We start from the raw sequence: 26,043 nt of genomic DNA, 5'->3' as shown, positions 1-26,043 counted from the left end.
CCTTAGGAACCAACTTTAAAATGCCTTCTCTTGATGATTTTGCAAAATAACTCACACAAGAACAGGATAAGCTGATTCAAATGGGCACAATTAAGCCCTCTAAATCTCAAGCCTTGGTTGCCGACCAAGGTACAAAAAATCAAAAAGGGCTTTCTAAGCAAGAAAAGAAACAAAAGAACCAAGGAGAAAAGTAGCAAGAACAAAAGCCAGTTACTTCAAAAGCAACTAATGATGCATCTTCTTCAAAGGGTGACAAACCCAACAAGGAGAAAACTAAGTGTTCCTACTGTAAGAAACCTGGTCATGATGAACATAACTGTCTGAAGAAGCAAATTGATCATTTGACACATCTTCTAGGAAAGAACAACATCAAGGTGCCTGATTTTGTCAAATCAAGTTCATCTCAGGAATCTTCAAAGGACACAAGGGGAAAGAAAAGGGCAAGGCCTTGGTTGTTGCCGCTTCCCAGCGTAATTCCTGGATCATTGACTCGGGTGCTTCACACCAAATGGCTTCATTGAAAGATAGTTTTACCTCTTTGAAGTCATGTTCTATGCCATCTATTCTATTGGGTGATGACACTCCTGCAAAAGTTCATGCGAGAGGGTCTGTTGATGTGAGTGAAGGAACATTTCAGGATGTCCTTTGTGTTCCATCTTTGTCAACTAATCTCCTATCTATCAATTAATTTACTCACACTGGCTCTGGCAAGCAGGTTGAGTTCACTCCAGACACAGTGGTAATCAGAGAGGTGCACAATGGGTCTACAATTGCAGTGGGAAAGGCAGATCATCAGTCCAGACTGTATCACTTTTCTCACTTTGTTCCTGATTCTCCTTCACTTGCATTGCTCACTCACTCTGATGAGGTGAGTCGTTTGTGGCATCAACGGTTTGGCCACTTGAACTACCGCTACTTGCAGTAGCTCAGTCAGCATGACATGGTTATAGGGTTGCCTTCTATTCAATTTTTTGATGGAGTTTGTCAAGGATGCATTCTTGGCAAGCACCCTAAAGTAAAATTTGATTAAGTAGAGCCACACAGCTTTTGGAGCTAGTTCACAGTGATTTAGCAGGACCATTTCCACCTCCTCCTTTTAGCAACGCCGAATGTCTTTACATTCATTGATGATCTTTCTCTGTACACCTTTGTATATTTTCTCAAACAAAAGTCTAAGGTCTTTGAGTCTTTTCAGGAATTCAAAGCATTTGCAGAGAAGCAATCAGGGAAAACCATCAAGGTTCTGCGCACCAATAATGGGGGGGAATATGTCAACTAGAGGTTTGAGCAGTTTTGTATCTTAGAAGGCATTGATCTTCAACACAGTTCCCTCCACTCCACAACAAAATGGAGTTGCCAGAAGGTAAGAATCGGTCATTGAAGGAAATGGCTAATTGTATGATCCACTCCAGATCATTGGCACTCCAGATCATTGGCACCTCAATATTGGGCAAAGGCCATCAACTGTGCATGTTATATCCAGAATCGGGTTCCTCATTGAGCTGTGAAGGAGGTAACTCCTTTCCAAGCTTGGACTGGTCGGAAACCCACAATCAAACACTTTCGTGTGTTTGGGTCTCCTGCATGGGCCCACATTCCAGTAGAGAAACGCAAGGCTATGGATCTGCAGAGCAAGCCTTGCATATTTGTTGGGTATCCAAATGGTGACAAAGGCTACAGGCTTCTCCATCCTACCACACATGAGCTTTTCATTGACAGGAGTGTTCGTTTTGAGGAGGATACTTCCAGTTCTTCTTCTACCACTTCTCCATCTTTCATTTCTATGGAGACATTGCAACTTCATGATGATAGTTCTTCCAAGGATTTTAATCCTCCTTATCCTTATGTGGAGTCTTCTTCCTCCACTTCAGATGACGATGATGAGGATTCATCTTTCTCCTCTCTTAGTCATCATTCAGAGGGTGATGATTCTCCTCCAGATTCTCCTCATTCTCTAGCTACTGGGCCTCTTTGGGCTCGTCAGACATTGGAGTCAGTAGGTGATTGGGTTGGTGATCCTTCAAATGAGAGAAGAACAAGGTCTCAATTCGAGCATGCTCCACATCTCTTCTTTGCTACAGTTTTAGATCCACAGTCCTTTCGGGAAGCTTCAGGTGTCCCCGAGTGGGATGTTGCTATGCAAGAGGAGTTCAATTCCTTGGAGAGGAACCATACTTGGGATTTAGTCCCTCTTCCTAAGGGAAGGAAACTTGTTCGGTGCAAGTGGATCTACCGAAAAAAAATTGTTGCAGATGGGTTGGTTGATAAGCATAAAGCTCGCCTGGTCACCAAAGGATTCTCCCAGGTTGTTGGGATTGACTACTCTGAGACTTTTGTGCCAGTTGCCAAGATGAATTCCATCCGACTTGTCCTTGCTATTGTTGCAGCCCATTGCTGGTAAGTTCATCAGATGGATGTGAAGAGTGCTTTTCTTCACAGTGACCTTCAGGAGGAGATAAATATGGAGCAGCCACAGGGGTTCGTCCAGGATCTTTCACTTGTTTGTCGCCTTCGGAAGTCTCTCTATGGCCTTAAACAAGCCCCTCGAGCCTGGTATGCCAAGATGGACTCCTTCCTTATGTCAGTTGGGTTCACTCGGTGCCATTTTCATCCGAACGTCTACATTTTGCAGCAGGATGATACTCTCACCTTCCTTGTTCTCTATGTTGATGATTTTGTTGATCACTGGGAGTCACTCATCCCATTTCAAGGCAATCAAAACTGCCATTCATGATCGTTTCTTGATGTCTGACTTAAGCCTACTCCACTACTTCTTAGGGATTGAGATCACTCAGTCGCCTTCTGGTATCTTCATTGGACAGCCTTAGTACGCTCTTGATATGCTCTCGAGATTTCACAAGGCTGATTGTAAGCCTGCATCGACTCCATTTCTATCAGGAGTCAAACTTGAGGCTTCTTGTTCTTCACCCTTGGCGGATGCTACCTTGTATCGTCAATTGGTTGGAAGCCTCATATATTTGACTCACACAAGGCTTGATATTTCATATGCCATGGGCTTGGTCTCAAGTTCCTGCAGGAGCCACATGACCTGCATTGGAAAGAAGCTAAGCGAATTCTTCACTATGTTCAGGGCACTCACAGTTATGGGATTCATTATACAGCGGATGTGGATATTGACTTGGTGGGATATACAGATTCAGATTGGGCAGGTGATTCTCTCTTGGTTCTAGTCCAACTTCTTGGTCGAGCAAGAAACAATCTGCTATTGCTCTTTTATCTATTGAGGTTGAGTATCGAGGAAAAGTTAATGCTCCTACTAAGGCCATTTGGCTTCAGAACATTCTCACCGAGTTTGGTATTTCCTTTCGAAAGCCTACAATCATCTTTTGTGACAACTAGAGTGCTATTCAGATTTCTCGCAATCCAGTCCATCATCAACAGACCAAGCACATTGAGATTCATATGCACTACATTCGGGAGTTGATTCATGAGCAGGTTCTTGATCTTCAGTACTGTCAAACATCAGATCAGACTACGGACCTCTTCACCAAACCCTTCACTGAGAGCAAGTTCATTCATTTGAGAGCTTTGCTTGGGGTGCGACGGGTGTTCTTTTTTGATGGGTGGGCTTCTTAGTTCCTTCTTTCTTTCTCTCTCTCTATTCTGGGGGTGAGGCGTACTCTCCTTTGTTGGGGGAAGTTTCTTCTTTGTTGAGGGGGAAGACTGTACATGGGTACCCATCAGGCTTTATTTGTTGGGACCCATATTTTCACCCACCTAAGTTATGCTTAAAGGGGGGTGTTAATGTAGGTTTTTATTTTCCTAGTTGGGTTTAGTATTTTCCTTTTTCCTAGATTTTTCCTCCATTTAATTAAGATTGCTTAGGTTAATAAAGCATGTTTACTTAAGACAAGTGGGTATTGAGGTGTCGGCATGCTATGCTATGGGGAGGTGCATTTACTATGTTTAGACCATCATGGTGGTCTCTCCTCATTGGCCGGTATTGCCACCTCCACCCCTCACTTGAGTCTACATAAACACGTTACCTTGCTTGTATTTTCATATTGGATATTGGGAGATTTCTCTTGATGGTATTCTATCGTTGAGCATTCACATCAAGTTTCTCTGGTATTGTTATTATGTCCATTTTATTTCCAGTATTCGATTCTGGTTTAAATCTGTTTTCTCAGATTTTAACAAGCACTGTTTTGGGTTCAAATGATTGATGATTAATGAACACAATTATTATTTTTAATTGTCAATTTTGTAATTGTAATGATTTTCATTCGAATTGTGAACCTAGACATATATGAAATATATAATATGGCATATAACATAATATTGAAATTCTGAACTATCAATTGGCATTTAATATTTTTCTTTATAACTACCATTTTGGCATTTGCCATTTGGAATTGATCAATGATGAGGTATGATACCATCAAATGTATTCAATTTTACAATTCTGTAAATTTCTTTAAAAATTTTGTATATAATATGTGTGTGTATGGACGTAGCCAAACCCACGCACCCAAGGGCAAAACAAATTTACCCATACCCATGTACCCGATTCTTGTACCCATACCCATGCCCATACAGCTGACATAGATTTTTAGCCAACTTTACAATGAAAACTCTTTCACACTCTGAAGTTATTATCTTCAAAAATCTCCAAGTTATCAGATATCAACAAAATACATAGCAGTAATTTCTCCAGACAAATCCATCAATAAAGGTCTTTGAGGGTCACTGTGAAGACCATTATCTTCAAATTCCTTTATTAATACTACGTCTGGATATAGAAATTAGATTTGACGCTAATGGGAAAGTTTTAAAAAAAAACGCTAATAGCAATAATGAAAGTCAACAAATTGTGTATTTTCCTATATAGTTAATATTTCTTTATTATCTTAAAAAAGATAGAACTGTACTTACGCTAATGACTTCCCTTTGAAGACAACTGGAGGGGCTACAGCAGCAAATATGCAGAAACCTATGTGAATCTGCCATAGAAAAGCAAATTTACCTGAGTAGCCTAGAAAAAGATAAAGTTGACCAACCAGTGACATTCAAAATTAACTCATATGACAGAAGAGAATATAGAAGAGAAATGTTATAGAGTACAGACGTTGAGTGGTAGATAACATTACCAGATACATTAAGAAAAACCAGCCAAATTTGAAAGCACTTTCAGAACTGCAAATTCAAGAGAGAAATGAGAATAAGCAAAAAATATCCACATATATTTTGTTCATATTAATATAATAATCATGCTTACCTCTAATTTTGCATCAAAATCATTCAAAGTATGCATTTATACAGTACACAAAATTTTACCTCATAGCCCGATATAGAGGTTTGTACCATAAAACATAAGACCCAGGGCAGCCAGCAAGAGCATAGATCATAGCGAGCAGCCAGATTTTGACCTCTAAAAATTGACAAAATTTTATCAGTTTTTAAATGCACAGAAGACCATTATGTATATTCAAGACAACAAACGCAAAAAGGATATAATCATTGAAATAAATAAAAACAAACTGCATATATTACAAAATTCTAGATAAATTACCATATCCTTTTATCCAAGCTGTTGTCACAGCAATTAAATTCCATGTAAGACAGAGTACCATGCCTGCAAATTGTGCAACCAACATTGTTACAAGTGACACAACTTAACCAAACAAATTATCAAGTTGAAGAAACAATCTAGTTTGCAACATTATAGCGTAGACCCACATTTGTGAAAGCATACTTGCACATGCAGAGACAGCAATTTGGAATAAGTAAAATCACATAGCAAAAAAACATGTAGGACAACTCCCTGTAATCCAATTTACGGTAATGAAAAGTACTACATACACTGGTACAAAACATACTACAGACATTCATTTCTTACACTTATTGCACTTAAATAAATTTTCTTGCAATTGGATGACCATGTAGTAGTATCACGCATGCTATCATGCCCACTTATTCTCTTTGTGATTTGATTTAAATTTTCAATTATAATGAACCAAGCTTTGGAAGGTAAAAACAAGTAAACTCCGACGCAAAAGTAAGTCCAAAGGGAATCAAATTTCTGTCACAGATGGGCACTTGGAAAAGATGAAAAGGATGGAAAATTTCTCATATGGTGTGATAGATATTGTCTCACCAACATGTGAGTACTTGAAATCGTGACTGATAAACTAGGTAGACCACAAACAAATTCTTAAGTTAGAAAATGGAAATACTGGGCGAATACCTTTCTTATTGATCAGTTTGATGTTTCAAGTAAAAATTAAAGTATCACGCAATCAAAATGTATAAATTACTCACTGTTTTCTCTTTTCATAAAGCGTGTTGATTTTTCAGCTTAATCAAATATTTATTGCTGCTGGGTGACATCAAACAAGTAACATGTTATTTAGAGTGTCTTCTGCAGATATTATCTCTGATGCCTTTCAAATTAGAAAGATTTTAATGAAAGTTAATATTGATTCTTCCAAATGGGAATGTCCTACTCTATTATGTTTTTGCCACAATTAGTGCTTATTGTTGAACATTTGACCCAAAGCAAATTAGTTTTAGTTTTAGACATTCAAAATATTTAATAGGGTGTGAAAGCATGCATCTCATTTGTGACACACTCACATTTAGAAACTAAAAGGTTAGGGAAATAGGAAATATAGGACTTCCAAAACTGGATGAGGAATGTGAAAGGTCATGTTGGTTGTCTTTCTAGAGGTGGTTGTCCGTGGCAATGTAATATTTTTCCAATGAATAAACTGTCTATGGACACCCATGATAATCTCTTCTTCTCATCAATAAAACTTGTCCTGCCAACAAGACCTTGGAGATCTCCAATTCCTTCACTTATGCGAATGGTCAGTGCCCTGTTCACATGATGCAACAGATTATAGTGCTAGAACAAGCGCTAGTTCGCAGATGGGATGGCCAAAGTATGGCCCTGTACAGCCTAGACATGCACAAAAGGCACCCAGGGCAAAAAAAGTCATGCCCTACCCAAACCTAAGCCATGCCTGACTAGACTCAGCCAAGCTCAAGGAAACCATAATCAAAAATAGCAATTTTTTATTAATAAAAGTCAAATCCACCCCATTTTACAATAAAAAATGCATTTCCCAACCCTAAAATGTGATTGAAAACCTAGAATTGCCTCAAAACATTTGATATTGACTAATCTCAGAAAATATTAGGCCACACAAACATCAAATATCATTGAAAGTTGTCATTTTTGCAATATTTAAGCTTGCCTATTTTTTGTGACGATGATGGGGCTTCTCTTTGGAGTTGTAGTTTAAGGTGGGATGGAACATAAGAGTTCATATAACCAACTGAAAATTCACCTATGTGCTCTGATCAAACATGGAATTAGAGTTTTTCAAGGGCCAAACAAGAAGGGGTTCTGAAGGAACAAACTATCAAACATATTAGAGAACAAGAAGCTCATGACAGTGAGAGAGCAAAATTCAAATCTCATTCTTTAGCAAAGAAAGGATTAAGAAGGCCACCTACAAGGTCTACTTCATCAGTGGCTGCCCCACATCCTTTCTTGGAGACAACATCTATTCAGGAAGAAGAAACTTAGAATCCTCTCTTCCCATCAAAGAGGCCCATTAAAAAAGGCATTTCAAAATGAAGCAAGAAGCAATGCAGATGAATACATTACACATTGCAATAAGTCTTCCTAACCATTTCTAGTGAGATCACCATAACGGTTGGAAAATGGTAATGGCAATTAGTCAAACACCCTCTAATTACACAGGTCCTCGGTATGAAATAGTGTGCACCACCTTATTAGCAAAAGAAAAAAATTGTAATAACATCCCTAAAACCAATCAAGGATTCATGGGGTGAAACAAAAATGTTCATTATTTTTTATGGATAGAAAGATTACAAAAACCAACCTTTGATAAATGTCATTGCAATGTGGACTAAAGAGAATGATTTTTTAAGATAGTTAATTATGAAGGGCAAGCACATGATGCAAACTTCATCTCCAAAATCCTCATTGAGTTTATAGAGATGGTGGCTGTTCTGAACATTGTCCAAGCCAGTATGGATAATGCAAGAAATTGCAGGACAGCTACTGCTTTGCTTAAGGAAACATTAAAGCATATTTTTACACACCATGTATCATCCAATCCCTCAACTTACTGATGCAAAAGATTGGCACTCAAATAGTGTGACAGAAATATACACCAAGGACAAGGAAATTCAAATATTAATAGAAAGCCATCATAAGTTACAAGGCATGAAATAGTGTGCACCACCTTATTAGCAAAAGAAAAAAAAAATTGTATTGATGTCCCTAAAACCAATCAAGGATTCATGCGTTGAAACAAAAATGTTGATTATTTTTATGGATATAAAGATTGCAAAAACCACCCTTTGATAAATGTCATTACAATGTGCCCTAAAGAGAATGTTTATTAAGACAATTGATTATGAAGGGCAAGCACATGATGCAAACTTCATTTCCAAAATACTCATTGAGTCCATCGAAATTCAAATATTCATAGCAAACCATCATAATTCAAATAAGACTTTCTCCAATTTGAAGTTGTTGAAGACGAATTTATAAATTTTCAGTTTTTATTTTAAATTCAATTTATATGACATTTAATTATTTAAATTCAATTTATATGACATTTAATTATTTAAATTTAAATTTGTTATTAAATTAATTTTTACACTTCATTAGATCGCTAAGTCTTGATTCACATCGCACACAATCGTTTTGATCCTAGATGATTTATGATGGGCTCATGTGGATTACATCTTAAGTTTCATTAAACCTATGATGGATATGATCAAGTTTATTGATACAAATCAACCACATTTGGGTGAAATCTATCAGACCAAGGTCTACAAGCTGAAAAAATGAAGGTCATAATAGTATAGTAGAATGACTCTAAGGAACCCTTTTTTTCCAAGAGTAAAAAAAATCATTCTTGACTCTTGGAACGAGAAACCACACACTTGCATCTCCTAGCATATGTGTTATCTCCAAATATTACAACATGGAGATAATTTCTTTGCCTAAGAGAATGGCATCATATAGTGAAGTTCTTAAAGGTTTACAAGAAAGCGTTTCGAAAAATCTTCTCAAATCTAAAAGTGGCAGATAAAGTTAGGAATAAATTTGGTAGGTTCATCTCATCACAAGATCATAATATTTGACGGATAACCTCCATGGGAAAAGTTGTGTTCCTCGAACCTCGTTCCTATTAAAATTCTGTTTCACACAATATTTTTTATTTGTTGAACATTCTTCCATTCTTTCACATTTTTAAGTTGTACTTTCTTTCCAATTTCAACAAGTTGAGAGTTCTTCTTCGGCTAAGTGGAATAGAAGTACATCTATCCACTCAATTAAGCACAACAAGTTGGCTGCAAAAAAAGCCAAAAGATTTGGTCTATGCCCATTCCAACTTGCATCTCCTATCATGTAAGAAAGTTAACTACACACAAGGGGCAACAAAGAATTGGGATGTAACCCCTAAGTGTGCCACCCTGGATGCATGTATTCTAGAGCTTGCCAAAATCAATTTAGATGATGACGAGGCTCCTACATAAGATGTAACTAGTGGAAGTGGCACTGCAATTGCTTGTGGTTCAAATGAAGTTGAGCTAAAGTGATGACTTAGATCTAGATGCTTTCTCTAGAGAAAAAAATACAGATTATTGGTTGTATTTACTTACTTATTATTTTCAAATTTGGTAATGATTGGACATATATGATATAACATTGAACTATTGATTATCTTTATACAGTCATACCCATAACCAAGGAAAAATAGATTTGCCATACCACCATACCCTAACCCCATTCTTGTACTAGAACAGAAAACTTAGGAATACAATAAACATTATTCCATAGATTCCCAAATGTAATTGTCAAAAAAGACCCATACCTAACCAGCTCGCAAATGTAACATACATCAACCGTTGCGCATGAGGAGGTATTTCTCTTGCAATATCATTATGAATAATTGGGAAAAAGGGAGGCCAGTTTTTCTCTTGGATCACAACACCACCTACAAGCAAAAGGAGCCGTTAACCTTGTTAAAAACTAGTTAAAAACAATAACTAAAAACCATAATCACTTAAATAACATAACATCAAAAGGTGACTTACTACGAGCCACAATTTCTTCTCTTCGCTTGAGTTCCTGCACTAATTAAACACACCACATAAGAACTATGTTTCAAAGAACAATGCAAATAGCTGTAAAGTTACTAAAATTGACAGAGATATATAATATGTATAAAACATCTAAAATGACAATGCTAGAGCCCAATGGAGGAAAACATTTGGACAGTTGTGATTTGCCTAACTATATATTAACGTTATCCACCAAAATCAGGCTAAATTCATACTAAAAAGATCTGGTAGAATATTATAATAATAAAAATAATATTCTATTTAAGACTTCACTACACCATTCATTCAAGAAATAAATATAAGGAAGATGAGGAATATGCTCTCTTTTCCAATGCAATGGGCATACCTGCTCCTTTCTTCTTAGCTCTGCCTCCCATGCTTCTAAATCCTTTTCCCTTTTCTTGGTGTCCTGATTACACACAATTTTAAATGTCTCAAAGATTACAAAGAAAAACAACGGAAAGCTGGGGCTGGGAGTGGAGAGAGGGTATTTATTAATCATGTTAGCAGTAAAAAGCATGTTCCATATTTCAACATACTTTTGATGTCCCAAGTGGAATATCTACAGTCACATCCCGGTCATAAGAGAAGTCTGATCCCTCAGATGGCAAGGGTGAAAGCTTTGAATTCGTTGTTGACTGCTGCAGACATCAATACTCTTATTAGTCAATCCCTGTACTCAAGGAAAGTTGTGCAATCCACGTAAATAGGATCCAACAATACAGTTAAACAGACCAACAGTAAAGATTCTATAGCATTATGCTATCAGTTGATATGACAAAAACCAGCATTTGTCATTATATGAAGAGAGCATGGCATATCACATATTAAAAGCACAAGTTTTGCTGTTATTGGCAATTTACTTTACAGTAGCTAACTTATTGCAAATTCAAACATTTTTTGGGAATAATGGATTTGAAAGCAACAAAAAGTACATAAACGTTTATTTAAAAAATCAAAAAGAATGAATAGAAATTTAGCGTTAAAGTTACTACCTTTATTGGCTCCCCTCAAGTCAACCTAGGTATGATATTTATGAAAGCTTAATGTCAACAATGAGGATTGTGTAGACTAAATTTTATTTTTCTTAATCATAGTAACAGAGAAAGGAATCCATTATAAATATTACTTGCATTGATTTCCGAAAGTCCTAGCTCCAAATGGCTCACCAAATAGGGTAGTTACTAGGATTAAAAGCATTATTCTTTAAGAAAAAGAGGGATGATCTTATTTATAACTAATATAGATCACTAATCATCCAATATATACTTATTGTTGAACCCAGAAATTATAGAACCCAGAAAAAAGCATGGTCATGTGGCTGAAGGCTAAAGTGTTTGGGACCCCAAATTCAAGGATTTGCTGGATGCCCACTACACAGCTGAGGTGATCTCTTTCCATATTTACAAGGAAGGAAAAGGAAATAACAAATAAAGGTGTAATCCCTGCACTAGAATATTATACTGGACCTGAGAAGGATACAGAATAATGATTCTGGAATTCTCTCCAATTGGCAGTTGAGTAGATTTTGATTCTCTTTTCTGAATAATCCCACATGCAAAACAATTGTGAAGGACCTTTGTGAACAAGATTTGGGGTGCAAGTTCCCTGGTTGATGCATTAGCATTGTCCCTCTTGCCCAATCTAAAGTGCCAGAGGTTTCGATGCTAGGCCCTGTGGGTCGCCTCCATCATAGCTATACGATATCAGTAACCCATGTATTATTTACTTAGCCATATAACCCTACCATGGGATTTTGCTCCACATTCATATTATCCTCCTTATCTGTCACTAGGGACCTGGCTTTTGCTAGCTCTAAATGTGTGTAGCCTTCAGAACAAGTGAATACTTCTCTTAATTTTATTTTTGCATTTTACCACAACTTACCATGAGAATATAAATTACCACAAGTCACTTTTATTCTAATGTTTGTGCATTAAAAAAATATATAAAATACCTTTATAAAACCTATATCAATTTTAGAAAGGTAATTTCTACTTTTAAAATAGTAACCCTTTAGGCCAGATCTCATATCTATTCTGGCTGATAATACTCCATGACAGATTTTATTGAATAGCAAATATCAACCTATATATTATTTTTTTTAAATCAAAAAATCAAGAGACTGCCCAATATTTTGGATATATTTTCCTTACGTATCCTTATATCAACTTAAAATTTTAAAATCGCAACGATTTTGAAGAGTAAACATTTATTTGGAATCACTACAACAAGAAATACATTATCATGAACTTTTTTTATCTGGTTGCATAGCACAAGGACTCTGCATACTTATTTTCCACTTGTGCTTTCACAAAAGGCAATGACTTTCATAAGTAATCCCTTGTGTTGGCTTATTCCTCCCTATAGCTGAACGTAGAAACCACCAAACAATGTTAAACAATATTTAAAATGTTGATTTCAAGAAGCCCTCCATTTGGCTTTGCTGGTACCCATACAAAACTCAACTTTCACACTCCCTTGCATCAGAATTGTTGTTAATTGAAATCCTTTCAATTTCTGATCATAACAGTCAGTTTGCAAAAGCTTTTTATGTACTGGTTTTTTGTTCTAATGACTTTTGCAGGGAAGCAGAGAATGATGAAGACGATGGAACAGAGCAAGGTTATAACAAAACGCAAATCAGCTGAATAGACATGGCAAAATGATTCTGTATTGTTGATTTTTAATCTTAGTTCAGAACTTTAAATAGGTTCAGTGTGAATGTACAAGTAATTCAAGTTATTCATATTCTGTAATTCACTTTACTGATTATAATGGAAACCTTTTCTTTATTTAATCAGGTCTAATAAACTGTAGATAATCACTAATAATTTAGACTTATCTTTCAAGTCATCTGCTATGTGTGATAGGATTTCTATTTTGGAAGATTAGCTTTTCTAGCTAAATAATATAAAAATAGATGCTGGATATAAGTTCAATAACTCAATACGTTGTAATAATTCCAAGTAGATGTAGTTAACTGTTGTGGACCCTTCCTTGCAAGCTTTTGAAGGAATGCAAAGCAGATTTTCAAGGTGTAAATTGTTTCATACATGTGTTCATTTCCGTAGTTTGAATTTAAATGGTTTGCATCATAAATTTAATGTTTATTGTTTTATAAAATTAACATTATAAAATTAACAAATTTATCACTTGCAGCATCAGATTCGAACCAGAAAAAGCATGAGATTGAAAAAATAATTTTATTGAAACGTCCAGACATGTTTCGAGGGAATTTCACCCTCTCATCAGTGGACTTAGAATTGTTTACAATAAACGATCAATACAAGGGTTTAAATAAAAGTGAGATGATAACCACCTCAACTTCCAAGAAAACCAAGGGTCATGCTAAAAATCAATTAAAATTAATTAAAATTAATCAATTAATTAAAAAATTTAATTAATCAATCAATTAATAATTAATTAATAATCAATTAAAAACATCACTATAGAGGAATTAAAATACCCAAAGATAGGCATGTGCGGGTACTTTTTGGCGAAAGCCATACAAATAGTCTAGGGTTTAGGGAAACCCCCATGTTCGTCACGAGGTGACTAGGCATGAGGGGACCCAACTCCAAACAACAGGGGGCACAAAATTCCAAAGTATAGTGATGAAGATCAATGCAAAAAACCCGTGGGCAAGAAGAGTGGAATCACTAAGTAAAAACCGGAGACCAAGAGAGAAACCGGAAACCGCCGAAAAAGGTGAAACCACCAAGTAGAAACCGGAGAGCGAAAACAGGAGAGCAAACTGGAAACCGCCCGAAAGCAAGAAACCGAAGAGCAAACCGGAAACAACCCGCAAAAAAACCCACGGGGGCCAGGGAGCCGAAGACGCCGGAAGAGGGCCGGAAGGAAGGAGGCAGGTGTCTGCACCAACCGCCGAGCACAGAGAGCGGCGGCTTGCGAAGCAAAGCGGCGGCATCGAAGGGGTCAAAGACCCGAGTTTGCAGCACGGAGGAGGCGGCAGGTTCCAGCATACACAGCCCTCCCGAAAATCCACAGCGCCGACAAACGACGGGGACACGAAGTGTCTCGGCTGGTAAAAACCAGTGAAGGAGCGGCCAAAAGGAAGCCCAAAGGGCTTCGAAAAGAACAACGCCCGGACCTCCATCGGTTGCAAAAAACAATGGATGGAGGAGAAGTTTGTCGAAAGGCAAAAACCCGGCAAAAGCAAAAGATCAGATGGAGAGGGTGGAAGAAACTCCATCAAAAACCGAAGCCAAAAGACCATCCACAACAAACACCCGAACTGAAAAAAGAACAGGCGAAGTGAAACACCGACGATCAGGCAAATCGGTACTAGCAGGAATCCAATGGCAGCGTGAAGATAGAAAAAATTAGTATTATAAAATTAACAAATTTATCACTTGCAGCATCAAATTCAAACCAAAAAAAGCATGAGATTGAAAAAATAATTTTATTGAAACGTCCAAACATGTTTCGAGGGAATTTCACCCTCTCATCAGTGGACTTAGAATTGTTTACAATAACGATCAATACAAGGGTTTAAATAAAAGTGAGATGATAACCACCTCAACTTCCAAGAAAACCAAGAGTCATGCTAAAAATCAATTAAAATTAATTAAATTAATCAATTAATTAAAAAAATTAATTAATCAATTAATTAATAATTAATTAATAATCAATTAAAAACATCACTATAGAGGAATTAAAATACCCAAAGATAGGCATGTGCGGGTACTTTTTGGCGAAAGCCATACAAATAGTCTAGGGTTTAGGGTTTAGGTTTAAAATTTAAAATTTAACATTATAAATTGACAAATTTATCACTTGCAGCATAGATTCGAACCAGGAAAAAAGCATGTGTAAAAAAATATTTTATTGAAACGTCCAGACATGTTTCGAGGGAATTTTACCCTCTCATCAGTGGACTTAAAAATGTTTACAATAAACGTTCGATACAAATGTTTAAATAGAAGTGAGGGGACAACCACCTCAACTTCCAGGAAAACCAACAGACGTGCTAAATAATTAATTAAAAAAAAATCAATTAATTCATGTGAGGAAATCACAAAGCCCAATACAAGATGATGTTCATACCACTCATGCAGATTATAAAATCTTCCCATTGAAATTCAAAGGGACATGTCTTCACAAATTTTGTAAGTGTGTAAACAAGGTATTTTGCCAACCCTCCTACAATATCACAGAATGCACAATCTAAGACAAATATTCCTCATACAAGTTTTGTGTCAATGACTATAACAAGGGCTTCTATTATACCTAATAAGAACTTATCAAGTGTATACACTCCACAAGTTCAAGCTATTGCAAGAGATTGGAGTACTGCTACTAGAAATAGCATTACGATTGATGTGTTTTCAACATCAATGGTTTTGGATAATGCACAAATTCCAACTTAATTGCAATGTGCTCCCTCTGCAATTGTACATTCCTTTTCTCACAACCAGCTTGTCGTTAAGTCTCAAACAGTGGATGGGGATCATTGTTTATCAAAAAGTATTACCATTGATTATCAAAAAGCAAAACCGTTGTTTATCAAAAAGCATTACCATTGATGTGTTTTCAATGGTTTTGAATAATACACAAGTTCCAACTCAATTGCAATGTGCTCCCTCTGAAATCGTACATTCCTTTTCTCACAACCAGCTTGTCGATAAGTCTCAAACAGTGGATGGGGATCATTGTTTATCAAAAAGGAAACCCCAGGCATCTAATTCTATATCAAAATCTTCTATAGATAGGTCTTTTGCCATGGCTAATCATTATAATATCAAATCTCAACAATTTGTTGGTCCTCAAAAAGTTGTGGGGCCTAACTAAAAATGGAAGCAAAAATCAGCAAATTAAATTGCAAGCATTAGTCCTAGAATGATAGATACATCCACTATTAAAACTAAAGTTCGGAAATCATAAGATTACCTTCTCTAGCATCAAATTGTGTGAAGATTTTAGACACAATTGCCAAAATGCATAAAAAGTTAAAAAGAGATGAATGTTCAGGATGATCAACATGTTATCATGCCAAATTATCTTCAAGTTCCTGAAATTGAATGTATAGGTCTTAGTTTTGCATCAAGGATTGACAATTACAAATTTTTAAGATCGATTTGGGTTCCCGGTATCTTCAAAAAGACTTAGTCAAATGAAGAGAAAATTCTAAGAGTATCTTAGGTTGTGATGCTTGAGGATAAGCAATCTTAGGAAGGGTGAAATATAATGTCCCCCTTTTCAAAATGGGATTATAATACTAATTAATTAAAATATAAAATAGAATATAATTATAAAATATAAAATTAAAGTTCAATTTTATCAAAATTCAAGGGGCATGTGAAGAATTATGACTATTGGCGAAAAAACACATATAAGAGACACCAAACAAGAATAAGTAACCACCATACGAAGAACACATCCTTTATTATCTGATTCTTGCTCCTTTGGAGCATGGAACTGCAGTTCATTTAACCTGAGGACGAAACCCCTCATTGCAGGAATGGATGGACGGAAATGTTAAATTTATTAAGATATTATCCTTGTTTGTTTATTTAATGGTTAATCATGTATTTTCTTGTAATTTTAGGAGTTTCTATTTTTACTTTTGTTATCGCTTGTTTCTTTTTAGAAACATCAATCTTTGTAATCCTATTTAATGATCTTCTCGATCATTTGCAAATCAATCAGTTTTTACCAAATAATAGTGTATTATAGTAAAAGAGCTTAGGCAAAAAAAAATTTCGAAAAGATTTTTTGTAATTCTAAAATTTTTTTTAGTGAAAAAAAAAATTCCGAATCAATTTTTCAGTCCTCTTTTCAAAATTCTGCCTAAGAATTATCCGTACGGACATTTTTTTGCGATCTATCTGAGAGCTCAACCAGCGTCGGAATCTTCTTCCGTCGCTTGTGTTCATGGTCGCGTCGGATTTTTGCAGGGATTTGTCTACAACAATCGTGATTTTTTTTCGCAATCCGTGGTTTTCTTTTCCCGCCGGCAATTTTGTGTTTGTCACGCGGATTATTCTTCCTGCTTTTTTCTGTAGTCGCGTTTTTCATTGTCGCGCCTACGCGAGTCAATCATTTTCCAACGACGGTGTCTGGGGGGTCTCTCTGTGCATGAAAGTGTTTGCTCACGACTTTTTTCGCGACGCCTCTCTGTGTTATGCCTGCGTGAAATCATTTTCGCCTGCGATCTTCCTCCATTTTTTTGAATTCACGCGTCTGTAAAATTGTGTAGTTTCTTTTTTGCGATTTTTCATGATCTGTGGTTCATTTCTATTTCGCAATTTTTCGCCATTTTCTGTTGTCTAGGGTTTCTTTTTAACCCTCTACCTTTTCCAACGGCCAATCACAAAGAATTTCTGAGTTCTTTTTTCTGCAACTAGGGTTTTCACTATAACTCTTTGGGTTTTAGTCCGATTCAAAAACCGAGTGCAAATTCTTGGTGGGTTTTTTGAAAGTTCATCTGGGTCACTGTCAGATTTTTTTTGGGTCGTCAGCAATCCGTACATTGGAATCCATGCCACCAAAATTTTTCAAGATCTGTCTCGAAGTTAGTGCATGTTTTCTGCCTCTGTTTTCTTGCACGTGTTGCGTTTACGCGATTTCATGTGTCTTCTACCTTGATATTTGTGTCATCATTCGGTCAACCAACTTTGACCTCAGTTTTCAGCAATGGCATCTTTGACGAATATTCTTCTCGAGGGAAAGAAATTCAATGGCAGAAATTATAACACTTGGAAACAACGGATGCTCACCATTTTCGAGTATCGCGTTATTGATCAATTAGTGCTTGGCAAGGTCACCCGTCCCACTGCAGCCGATCCTGAACAGACAAAGTTTGATGAACAAAATTGTGAAGCGGTCATGCTCATCAAGCTCTCAGTGACCGATGATCAGCTTCCTCAGATACCTTCCGGCAAAACAGTTGTCGAGATATGGGAGCATCTCAAGACATTGCATGAGACGTCTGATAAGAGCAGAGGCTTCTTTCTGAAAAATATGCTCTTCTCTATTGTCATGGATGAGCACAAATCCCTTCAAGATCATCTCGATTGGATCAAGGAAATCCGTGACCAGTTGGAAGCCATCGGTCGGAAAATGGAGGACATGGTCGTGATAACTCTTAAGAGCTTACCAAAGTCCTATGAGCATTTTGTCGAAACACTCAACATCACCTCAACTGGTGTTGATATGAAGTTCGTTGATCTCTGCACTAAACTTCTGCAGCAGGAACGGTGGAAGCAATAGTTCGGCAGCAGTAATAGCTCGTCTGCTTCAAAACAAGCATTCGCAGCTAAATCCTTCCAGAAGGATAAAGGCAACTCACAGTCTTCTCATTCTTCTCAGCAGAAACCCTCTGCTCCGTCATCAGAAGGCTCAAAGAAGAAAAATGTTCAGTGCAATTACTGCCATAAATTTGGTCACATGAAGCTTGAGTGTCGTAAAAGCTTGGCTGCACAGGCTTAGCAAAGTAGTTCGCAGCCGAAAGCAAATGTAGCGGAGCGAGTCTGCCTTTTACGCCTTCATGGCTAAAAGACCTGCAGACCAAGTCAAATCCTCTGCCTGGTATATAGATTCAAGTGCCTCACGCCACTTCACTCATCGCTGAGATTGGTTCACTGATTTTCAGACATACTCAGATTCAATTATCTTTGGAGAGGGGAAGAGTACACTGTTGTCGGAAAGGGCAATGTACAGATTCAATCTGGCGGAAGGAAATTAATATTCCTCAATGTGTACTATGTTCCAGGAATGGAACTCAACCTTCTCTCAGTCAGTCAAATTCTGAGACATTATCCTCAGCTCCACGTGACCTTCAGTTCACATCAGTGCAGTATCATTGATCGGGAGACTCAGACAACTGTTGTTATGGGTCTTGAGGATCATGGTCTATTCAGACTAGTTGATTCTGGTGATTCTTCGGAGCTCGCCATGGCAGCCAAGCGCTCCTTTGTTAGTACACTCTGGCATCAGCAGTATGGGCACTTGAATTTGCACTATCTTTCTCAGCTTCTTTGGGAAGATCTTGTCATTGGATTGCCAGAAATCCAGACCCAGAACCTTGGAGTTTGCGGAGCATGTCAAGCTGGCAAGCAGCATCAGACTCCGTTTTCAGATGGCAACCCCTGGAGAGCTTCTAAGGTACTGCAACTAGTTCATGCTGATATCTGTGGGCCTATGGCTACTCCTTCTGTTACTGGGTCCAGGTATTTTCTACTTTTTGTTGATGATTTTAGTAGAAAAATGTGGGTGTATTTTATTAATCACAAATCAAAAGTGTTTGTTGTGTTTCAAAAGTTCAAAGCATTAGTAGAAAAAGAGTCTGGTAATCATATTATACTCTTCGGTTTGATAATGGGGAAGAATTTTGTTCTTCTCCCTTCTCCCATTTCTGTGAACATGGCATCAAGCGCTAACTCACTACACCATACACCCCGCAATAAAACGGTGTCGTTGAGCGAAGAAACCGCACGATTACCGAAAAAGCCCGGTCTATGCTTGAACACGAGTGTTCCGAAGAAATTTTGGGCTGAAGCAATTCATACTGCAGTCTATCTTTTGAATTGATCTCCTACTGTGGCCATGAAGAAGACCCCAGAAGAGGCCTGGTCAGGCCGCAAGCCCAGAATCAGTCACCTCAAGGTTTTTGGCTCCACTGCCTTTGTTTGGATCCCTGATGCGAAACGCACCAAGTTGGATGCCAAGAGTCAGAAACTCATGCTCACTGGCTACAGTGATAATCACAAGGCCTACTGACTGATTGACATTGAAACAAATTGTCTCACCTTCAGTTGTGATGTGGTTTTTGATGAGGATCGAGGGCCATTTCAGCTCTCTTCTCCAGTTGTGGATTCCGCAGATCAACCTTTGAAGGCTTCAGACTTGGGTGTTCGTCTTCCATTAGGTCCACCTGATGGGAGGGCTCCAGCTGTTCCAACTCCTGCACCTTCACCAGTTCCTTCTCCTACAGGATCACCTAGACATGCAGCTGCACCACCTGATTTTCCACAAGATTCATCCAATCTTTTGTTAGATGACCCTGATCCTGTTGCACCTCCTGCATATTAATCTTTTGTTAGAGGTTAATATTGGCACTTCTACTCTCCGGCCTAAATGGTGGGCTAAGACACTTGTTGATCTTCATGATGATGAGCTCATCGAGGGTAGGACTGCTCGGAAAAAGAGCAAGCAGCCTGATTATGTCAATAAACAAAACTAACAGAAACCTAACTGACTCCCTAATTGTTATAAACAAAACAAATTACAATGACATAGACTAATTCTTTCCATCCAACCGTTGACCACATTTCTGGATATGTTGAAGATATCCTTCATCTTTATATGTGCAGGCGTTGAGGATGATGTCTCTAACCGCTACTTCTGCTGTAACAAAACTCTCAACTTGCTCCCCTGTTTCGTTCATATCCAAAGTATCTGCACGGGCAATGCTAAGGGCTGAACTGAGTAGAGATCTGCATTCAGTAATCCACTGGTGTTTATCCTTTATAACCCCTGTATCATCTACCACGACTGGAAATCCATGATTAACAATCCCTTTACATTCCTCATATTCAATAGTTAAGATCAGATTTTGCAACGGCTAGTCGTCATAACTCCCCCCAACAATTCAATCACTTGGCACCATCCGTCCTTTTTATCGGCATAGGTCTTACCGATCACTTCGTCGGCGTCGGCGTAGCTCATTCATTATCATTCCGATGGTTATACTTCCCCGATGGCTCTACCTTCTAGTTAGGCTTTACCTTTACCTTTACATCTCATCGACGTAAGTCATTCCGATATATCCTCCTTCTATTCCTCCGTGGCATTCTGCCCATCGAGTATCGGCATAACCTAAAACACTTTCCACCGATGGTTTAAGTTATCCCGATGAGTTCTCGCTCATAGTCCGCATCTCGCTTTTTTACATCAGGTCACCTTATCCGGTATCGGAACAACTCATTTTATGTTTCTCCGATGACCAGATGACATTGCCTTTGCACTTGTGTGTCTTTTTATTCCTCCGGTTTATCGGCATATATTTCCCCAATGAGGTTTCCTTGTTCACACCTATCTTTGTTTTTTCATCGGGTATCGATGTAACAAAAAATGTCTCCTTCTGATGAGGCAATAGTATCCCGATGACTTCGTCTTTGATCGATGTAACTCATCCCGATCAAGTCTCCTTCTTCGTGCCTGGCTTGTCTTCCTCATCGGGTATCGGCGTAACCTAAAACACCTTTCACCGATGGTTTAAGTTACCCCAATGACTTAGTATTTTCCACCTTTTGGTATCGCCTCGTCGGAGTAAGTCATGTCGATGACACCGCCTCTGCCTCCTAGCCCATCGGGTATCAGGGTAGCGTGAAATGACTTTTTCCGATGACCCGATGACATAGTCGACGTCTACTTCGCATTCTCCTTCATCGGTGTAGGTTATACCGATAGCCTCATTGGCTATCGGCATAACATTTTTCTTATGCCCCTGATAGTGAAAGCTATGCCGATGAAACCCTCCTTTTGAACTTCCTTTTGGTTCTCCTTCGGAATGGTCGGTCTAAGTCACGCCGATAGGTTCTTTCATTGTCTTGGCTAGTCGGTCTTGTCGAGATAACTTACACCGATAGCTCAAATTTGATAATTGTGCTAAGTAAGCTCTTCTTCATATACTGTTCACACTTCCAACCTTCCATGGAATCTTGATATGAGCAATATGAAAATATGCTTGTCTAAGTTTGTACGAAACAGTTAGGATTAAATGCCACAACACAATACCAATTAAAACAGCAACTGCAGGTACAACCTGAGTTGGCCTAGTGGTGGAGAACTTGTGCTCTTGAAATAGAGGTCACAAGTTCAAATCCCACAAAGGGGGTAGGGTATGTACACCTTGTCAGCTTCGGCCCATTACCTATCAAAAAAAAAAATGATGCCAAAAATCAACAAGTTGAAAATAGGAGCAGAAACTAAATATAAAATTAGGAAGATATATATGTATATGACTATTTTTTGTTTTCTGAAAGAAAGAACTTGTTAAAAGTGTCCTTTTATTGTTATAAGTAGATGTTTAGCTCATTCACATTGTCAAGATAGCAGACAACAAATAGAGAGAATATTATGTGGGTATAGAAAAAGAAAATTCAGAGTTTTGATTGTAAGCTCAGTATGTTGCATAGGCAGAGTAGGAGATTGATTTGATTTAATATACAAAGAAAATTGTTCCTTAAGAGTCTTTAATGGCTTTAAGATCTTATGGATGGTATTTATAATTTTATGTTTCTGATTTCTTGAAGTTATTGTCCTAACTTGTTCCATGCAAAATTTTGTAATGTCCCCATTTTCAGGTTCTATTGAAATACAGCTAGAATCGGCTTTCTGAGTTGGTGTCAGCAAGATCAGAGGAGTATTTCGATGTTGCCAGTGTTTTCAAATGGATTAATGGAGATGAACGACACTTTTTGGAGTGATTTCAGACAACTTGTCCCCAAATTACTAATTTTAGTGTCAGTTTGGACCCGATTGGTCAAAAATTGGGAGTTTTGGCTGACTTACTATTTTTAGCAGTTACTATTTATAGTAACCACTATTTATGACAATAGCTTCAGTCTCCTCTAATCTTCAGTGTGCAGCATCTTCAATTTCAGTGTTTGTGTAATTCTTTTTAGCATATGGCTATTTTTAGTAAGTCTTGGCTTCTATCTCCTTACAGTTCAAACTATAATGCTTTCCAGTTCAGTGCCTTGGTGAGTTCTAAGGTTGATAGGTTGGTATTTGATTTAATTCAATTTAGTGTTATTTTATAAAATCACTTCATAACTTAAGTGAAGGGTGGTGTGTTCATGAAATGTTCCCTTTGTTTAACGCCTAGGAAAGTGGCCTCTTCAAGTTGTTTTTTAAAAGGCAAGTAGACTTCTATTTGGAAACCAAGGCAAGGAGGGGCTTTGCTATTTTTAAAAGATCGATATATTGCCTCCAAAAGTGATGCCAAGATTGAAGGGTAAGATAAAGTGTTTTTAAAAGTTTTAATGTGAGTTCAAAAAAGGTGGCCGACCCATTTGGGCTAATTTCATTTTATTTCATAAAGTGAAATGGGAGAGAAATTAATTCAAATTCAGATGTGCATTGCCCTAATTTCTCCCTCACCTTATAAATATGAGTTTGAGCTCTCATTTGGGCAATAGATGATTTGACAACTTAATGAAATGCTTCTGAAATGAGCTCAAGGAGTTCTTTGCTGGTTGAGGACAAAAACCCTCTTCTTGTTTACTGGTTTCAGTGATGAGAGATCCACTCTAACTGGTTGTTGTACTTGATTTGAAACTTACAGTGATTTTGGCTTTGTGGATGACTTTGGGTTTGAATAAGATGATATTCTCAATTTTCTGATATGGGTTTTATGATACTGGTATGGTGTGTGCTTGTTTGGAGCGTGGTCTGATTTTTGGTGAGTTTAGAAGTCTTTTCAGCACGCTGGTGTGAAATTTCTGAGTGCTGGAGTGCTTTTTCAGTGTTACTGGATATCACCTTTTGACTCAAATCTCTATGAAGATTGATAGCAATCATTTTGGGTATCATTTCTGAGTGTTCCTCATAGCTGGGAACCCCAATCTCAGAATTCATTTGGAGATTTGGTGAAGAACTGAATTATCTAGTCAAATCGCCCCTTTAACAGGTGCCATTCTTCCTTGCTAGCACGTGGGTATTGAAGGAAGTACTAAATTTGCATTTTTGGTCATTGAAAATAAGGTTGGTGTTGGAGTTTTAATTGCTGATTGCAATCAGAGATTGCTGGCGCGGATTTAAAGCTGTCTGAAGACATAAATATCATTTCCAGAATTTGCACTTGACATCCTTGGATGCCTAATTGGTACTGGACTGATTTCTGAGTGTTATTCTACATGTTTGAGAGACTATTTCAGGTCTGCAAATAAATTGTTAAGTCTGATTTTCAGAATACTGTTCATTGATATCTGATTTGTAATGCTTGAGTTTAAACAAGTTCAATTAAGCTAAATAAAATCTGTGTTACAAACAATTAATTTTTTATATTAAGTTGCAAGTGTCATGCTTTATGTAAGAGTTCCTATCTTGAATGTAATCTAAAAGTCTCAATCAGCAAACATACTTCATTTGTTCATAAACTTGCATACACATACTTCAAAAAAAAATCAGGGGTATTCTTTACAATTTTCCCAACAAAAACCACAAAGTAATCTTTGTCCGAGGCATAAATAGCATCTTCCTCTTAATAAGCATTTGCTTGTAGTTGCAAAAGGGCACAATCCCTGGTTAAGTAATCAATTTCAGTTTGATCCTCCTGTGGATTTGAGATAGATGATCATTTTATTTTCCTTTCCACTATATTCATTTATTCATGAGAAACCATGAACAACCAAAAAAGGGTTCTTTAATAATCATGGTTGACCCTTCTTCTGATCTTCGATGGTTTGCCAGTAATTTTTATATCTGATACTAAAATAATGCCATATTGAACAATATGAAAGGATGTTTGTCTAACTTTGTAATAAACAGTTAGATTTTGAAGGTTATTTTTGGCACATCTCCTCGCAGGGAAAACAACACTTCTGCCTGACCTTTGGATTTCAAATATAATATTTGCAAGTTTAACAAACTATATGTTGTTGATGTAAATTAATTTTGTTTCACAAACAAATACTTATGTCATTGGCTTTAAATTTTATTAAGCAACCATATCTGAAATATTTCCAAATGTCTTCTATGTTTTCGACCATGTCCTCAAGGATGAAACTGATACATTATCCCTAGTTGCTTTTCAATTGGTGTTACTATTAATCATGTTAGTGTAAATCTCGTATCAAAGTCTCCTATATAATGTAAATAAAATAATGCACTATTAACCTTCTCATCAATTCATTGTATATCGACCTTGCAAAAACATACTAGGAGATTCTGGCAGCCTCAAAAGATACATGAAATGAGCTTGATCGTCAATCATTTTTCAAGCTCCAATACAGTAGGTTGATCATTATTCATGATTCTTTAGTCTAATTAAGCACGTCAGGATCATATGATTGTAATAGAAAATGGTTCTTACCTTACCAAACAGTTTAATCCATTCATTATTAGATAAATAATTCAAAACAACCTAAACAAATTGGGAACTAATGCAGATGTATATATTCATAAGAAAATATAGAATATCAACTTCACGCACTGTAGTGTAAAATGAACCTCCAGAGTACTTTGGCTGTCCAGCTACTTTCGCCCGTACAGCAGGGTCCTACAGCAACCAACAAACAATGTCCACGTATCAAAAACCATGAAAAGTTCAAAAGATATTGAAGTCTAGTATACAATACTGCCCCGCTCCCCAACCCCCCCTCCCACACACACACACACACACATTCTTCTTTATGGAATTACAACAAGTGCTTTAAATAATTCCAAGGCTATCCAAGACATTCTTATGAAGACATTCTCATCTCCTGGACTTGTGATTATTTTGTAAACTGTTATTAAGAATTGTTTTCATTCCCATGCATATAATATGATTTCTATGTATCCTAAAAGTTCACTAGAGATCAAAAATATTCTTTTGCATGCATCAAGGCTCCCAAAAAAAATTTAAATAATAATGCAATCTATGCTAACAACCTGAAGACCTGAATGAGACGATCAATATTTAAGCATCATCCACTAAATTGATGTTCTGTTCAAAATAAAGCAAAATTACACCATTTCCTCTCACAATACTAAGAGATATATGCTAACAACTTGCATGTAAGTTCCTATTACATCATCAAACATAAGTTATAGAACTTGTCTTCATCAGATGCCCATTCATGAAAGCAGGATCTATGGCCTTATAAAGAAAGAGGGAAGAAAGAAAGAGGAATTAAAAATAAAAATAAAAGAAGAGACAAAAGGCAAGATCCTAAA

At 37.2% G+C, this 26,043-nt stretch overlaps 1 protein-coding gene across 3 annotated transcripts in view; it reads right to left on the bottom strand.

Moving 5' to 3' along the window:
- The window catches only part of LOC131069379 (secretory carrier-associated membrane protein), a 56,051-nt gene that overhangs the window by 6,819 nt on the left and 23,189 nt on the right, over positions 1–26,043 (bottom strand). For 2 of the 3 annotated variants that reach the window (XM_059212103.1, XM_059212101.1), the window contains exons 2-10: positions 25,319–25,384; positions 10,674–10,775; positions 10,481–10,543; positions 10,108–10,141; positions 9,885–10,007; positions 5,534–5,596; positions 5,299–5,392; positions 5,112–5,157; positions 4,897–4,964 (exon numbers count right to left, since the gene is read on the bottom strand). In XM_059212103.1, the coding sequence (XP_059068086.1) occupies positions 4,897–4,964; positions 5,112–5,157; positions 5,299–5,392; positions 5,534–5,596; positions 9,885–10,007; positions 10,108–10,141; positions 10,481–10,543; positions 10,674–10,775; positions 25,319–25,384 (659 nt within the window). The remainder of the gene's footprint in view (positions 1–4,896; positions 4,965–5,111; positions 5,158–5,298; positions 5,393–5,533; positions 5,597–9,884; positions 10,008–10,107; positions 10,142–10,480; positions 10,544–10,673; positions 10,776–25,318; positions 25,385–26,043) is intronic. The other variant, XM_059212102.1, reaches the window with a different exon arrangement.

The sequence above is a fragment of the Cryptomeria japonica genome, chromosome 10, assembly GCF_030272615.1.
Source record: "Cryptomeria japonica chromosome 10, Sugi_1.0, whole genome shotgun sequence".
Lineage (NCBI taxonomy): Eukaryota > Viridiplantae > Streptophyta > Pinopsida > Cupressales > Cupressaceae > Cryptomeria > Cryptomeria japonica.
This window is presented reverse-complemented; position numbering and strand designations above follow the sequence as displayed.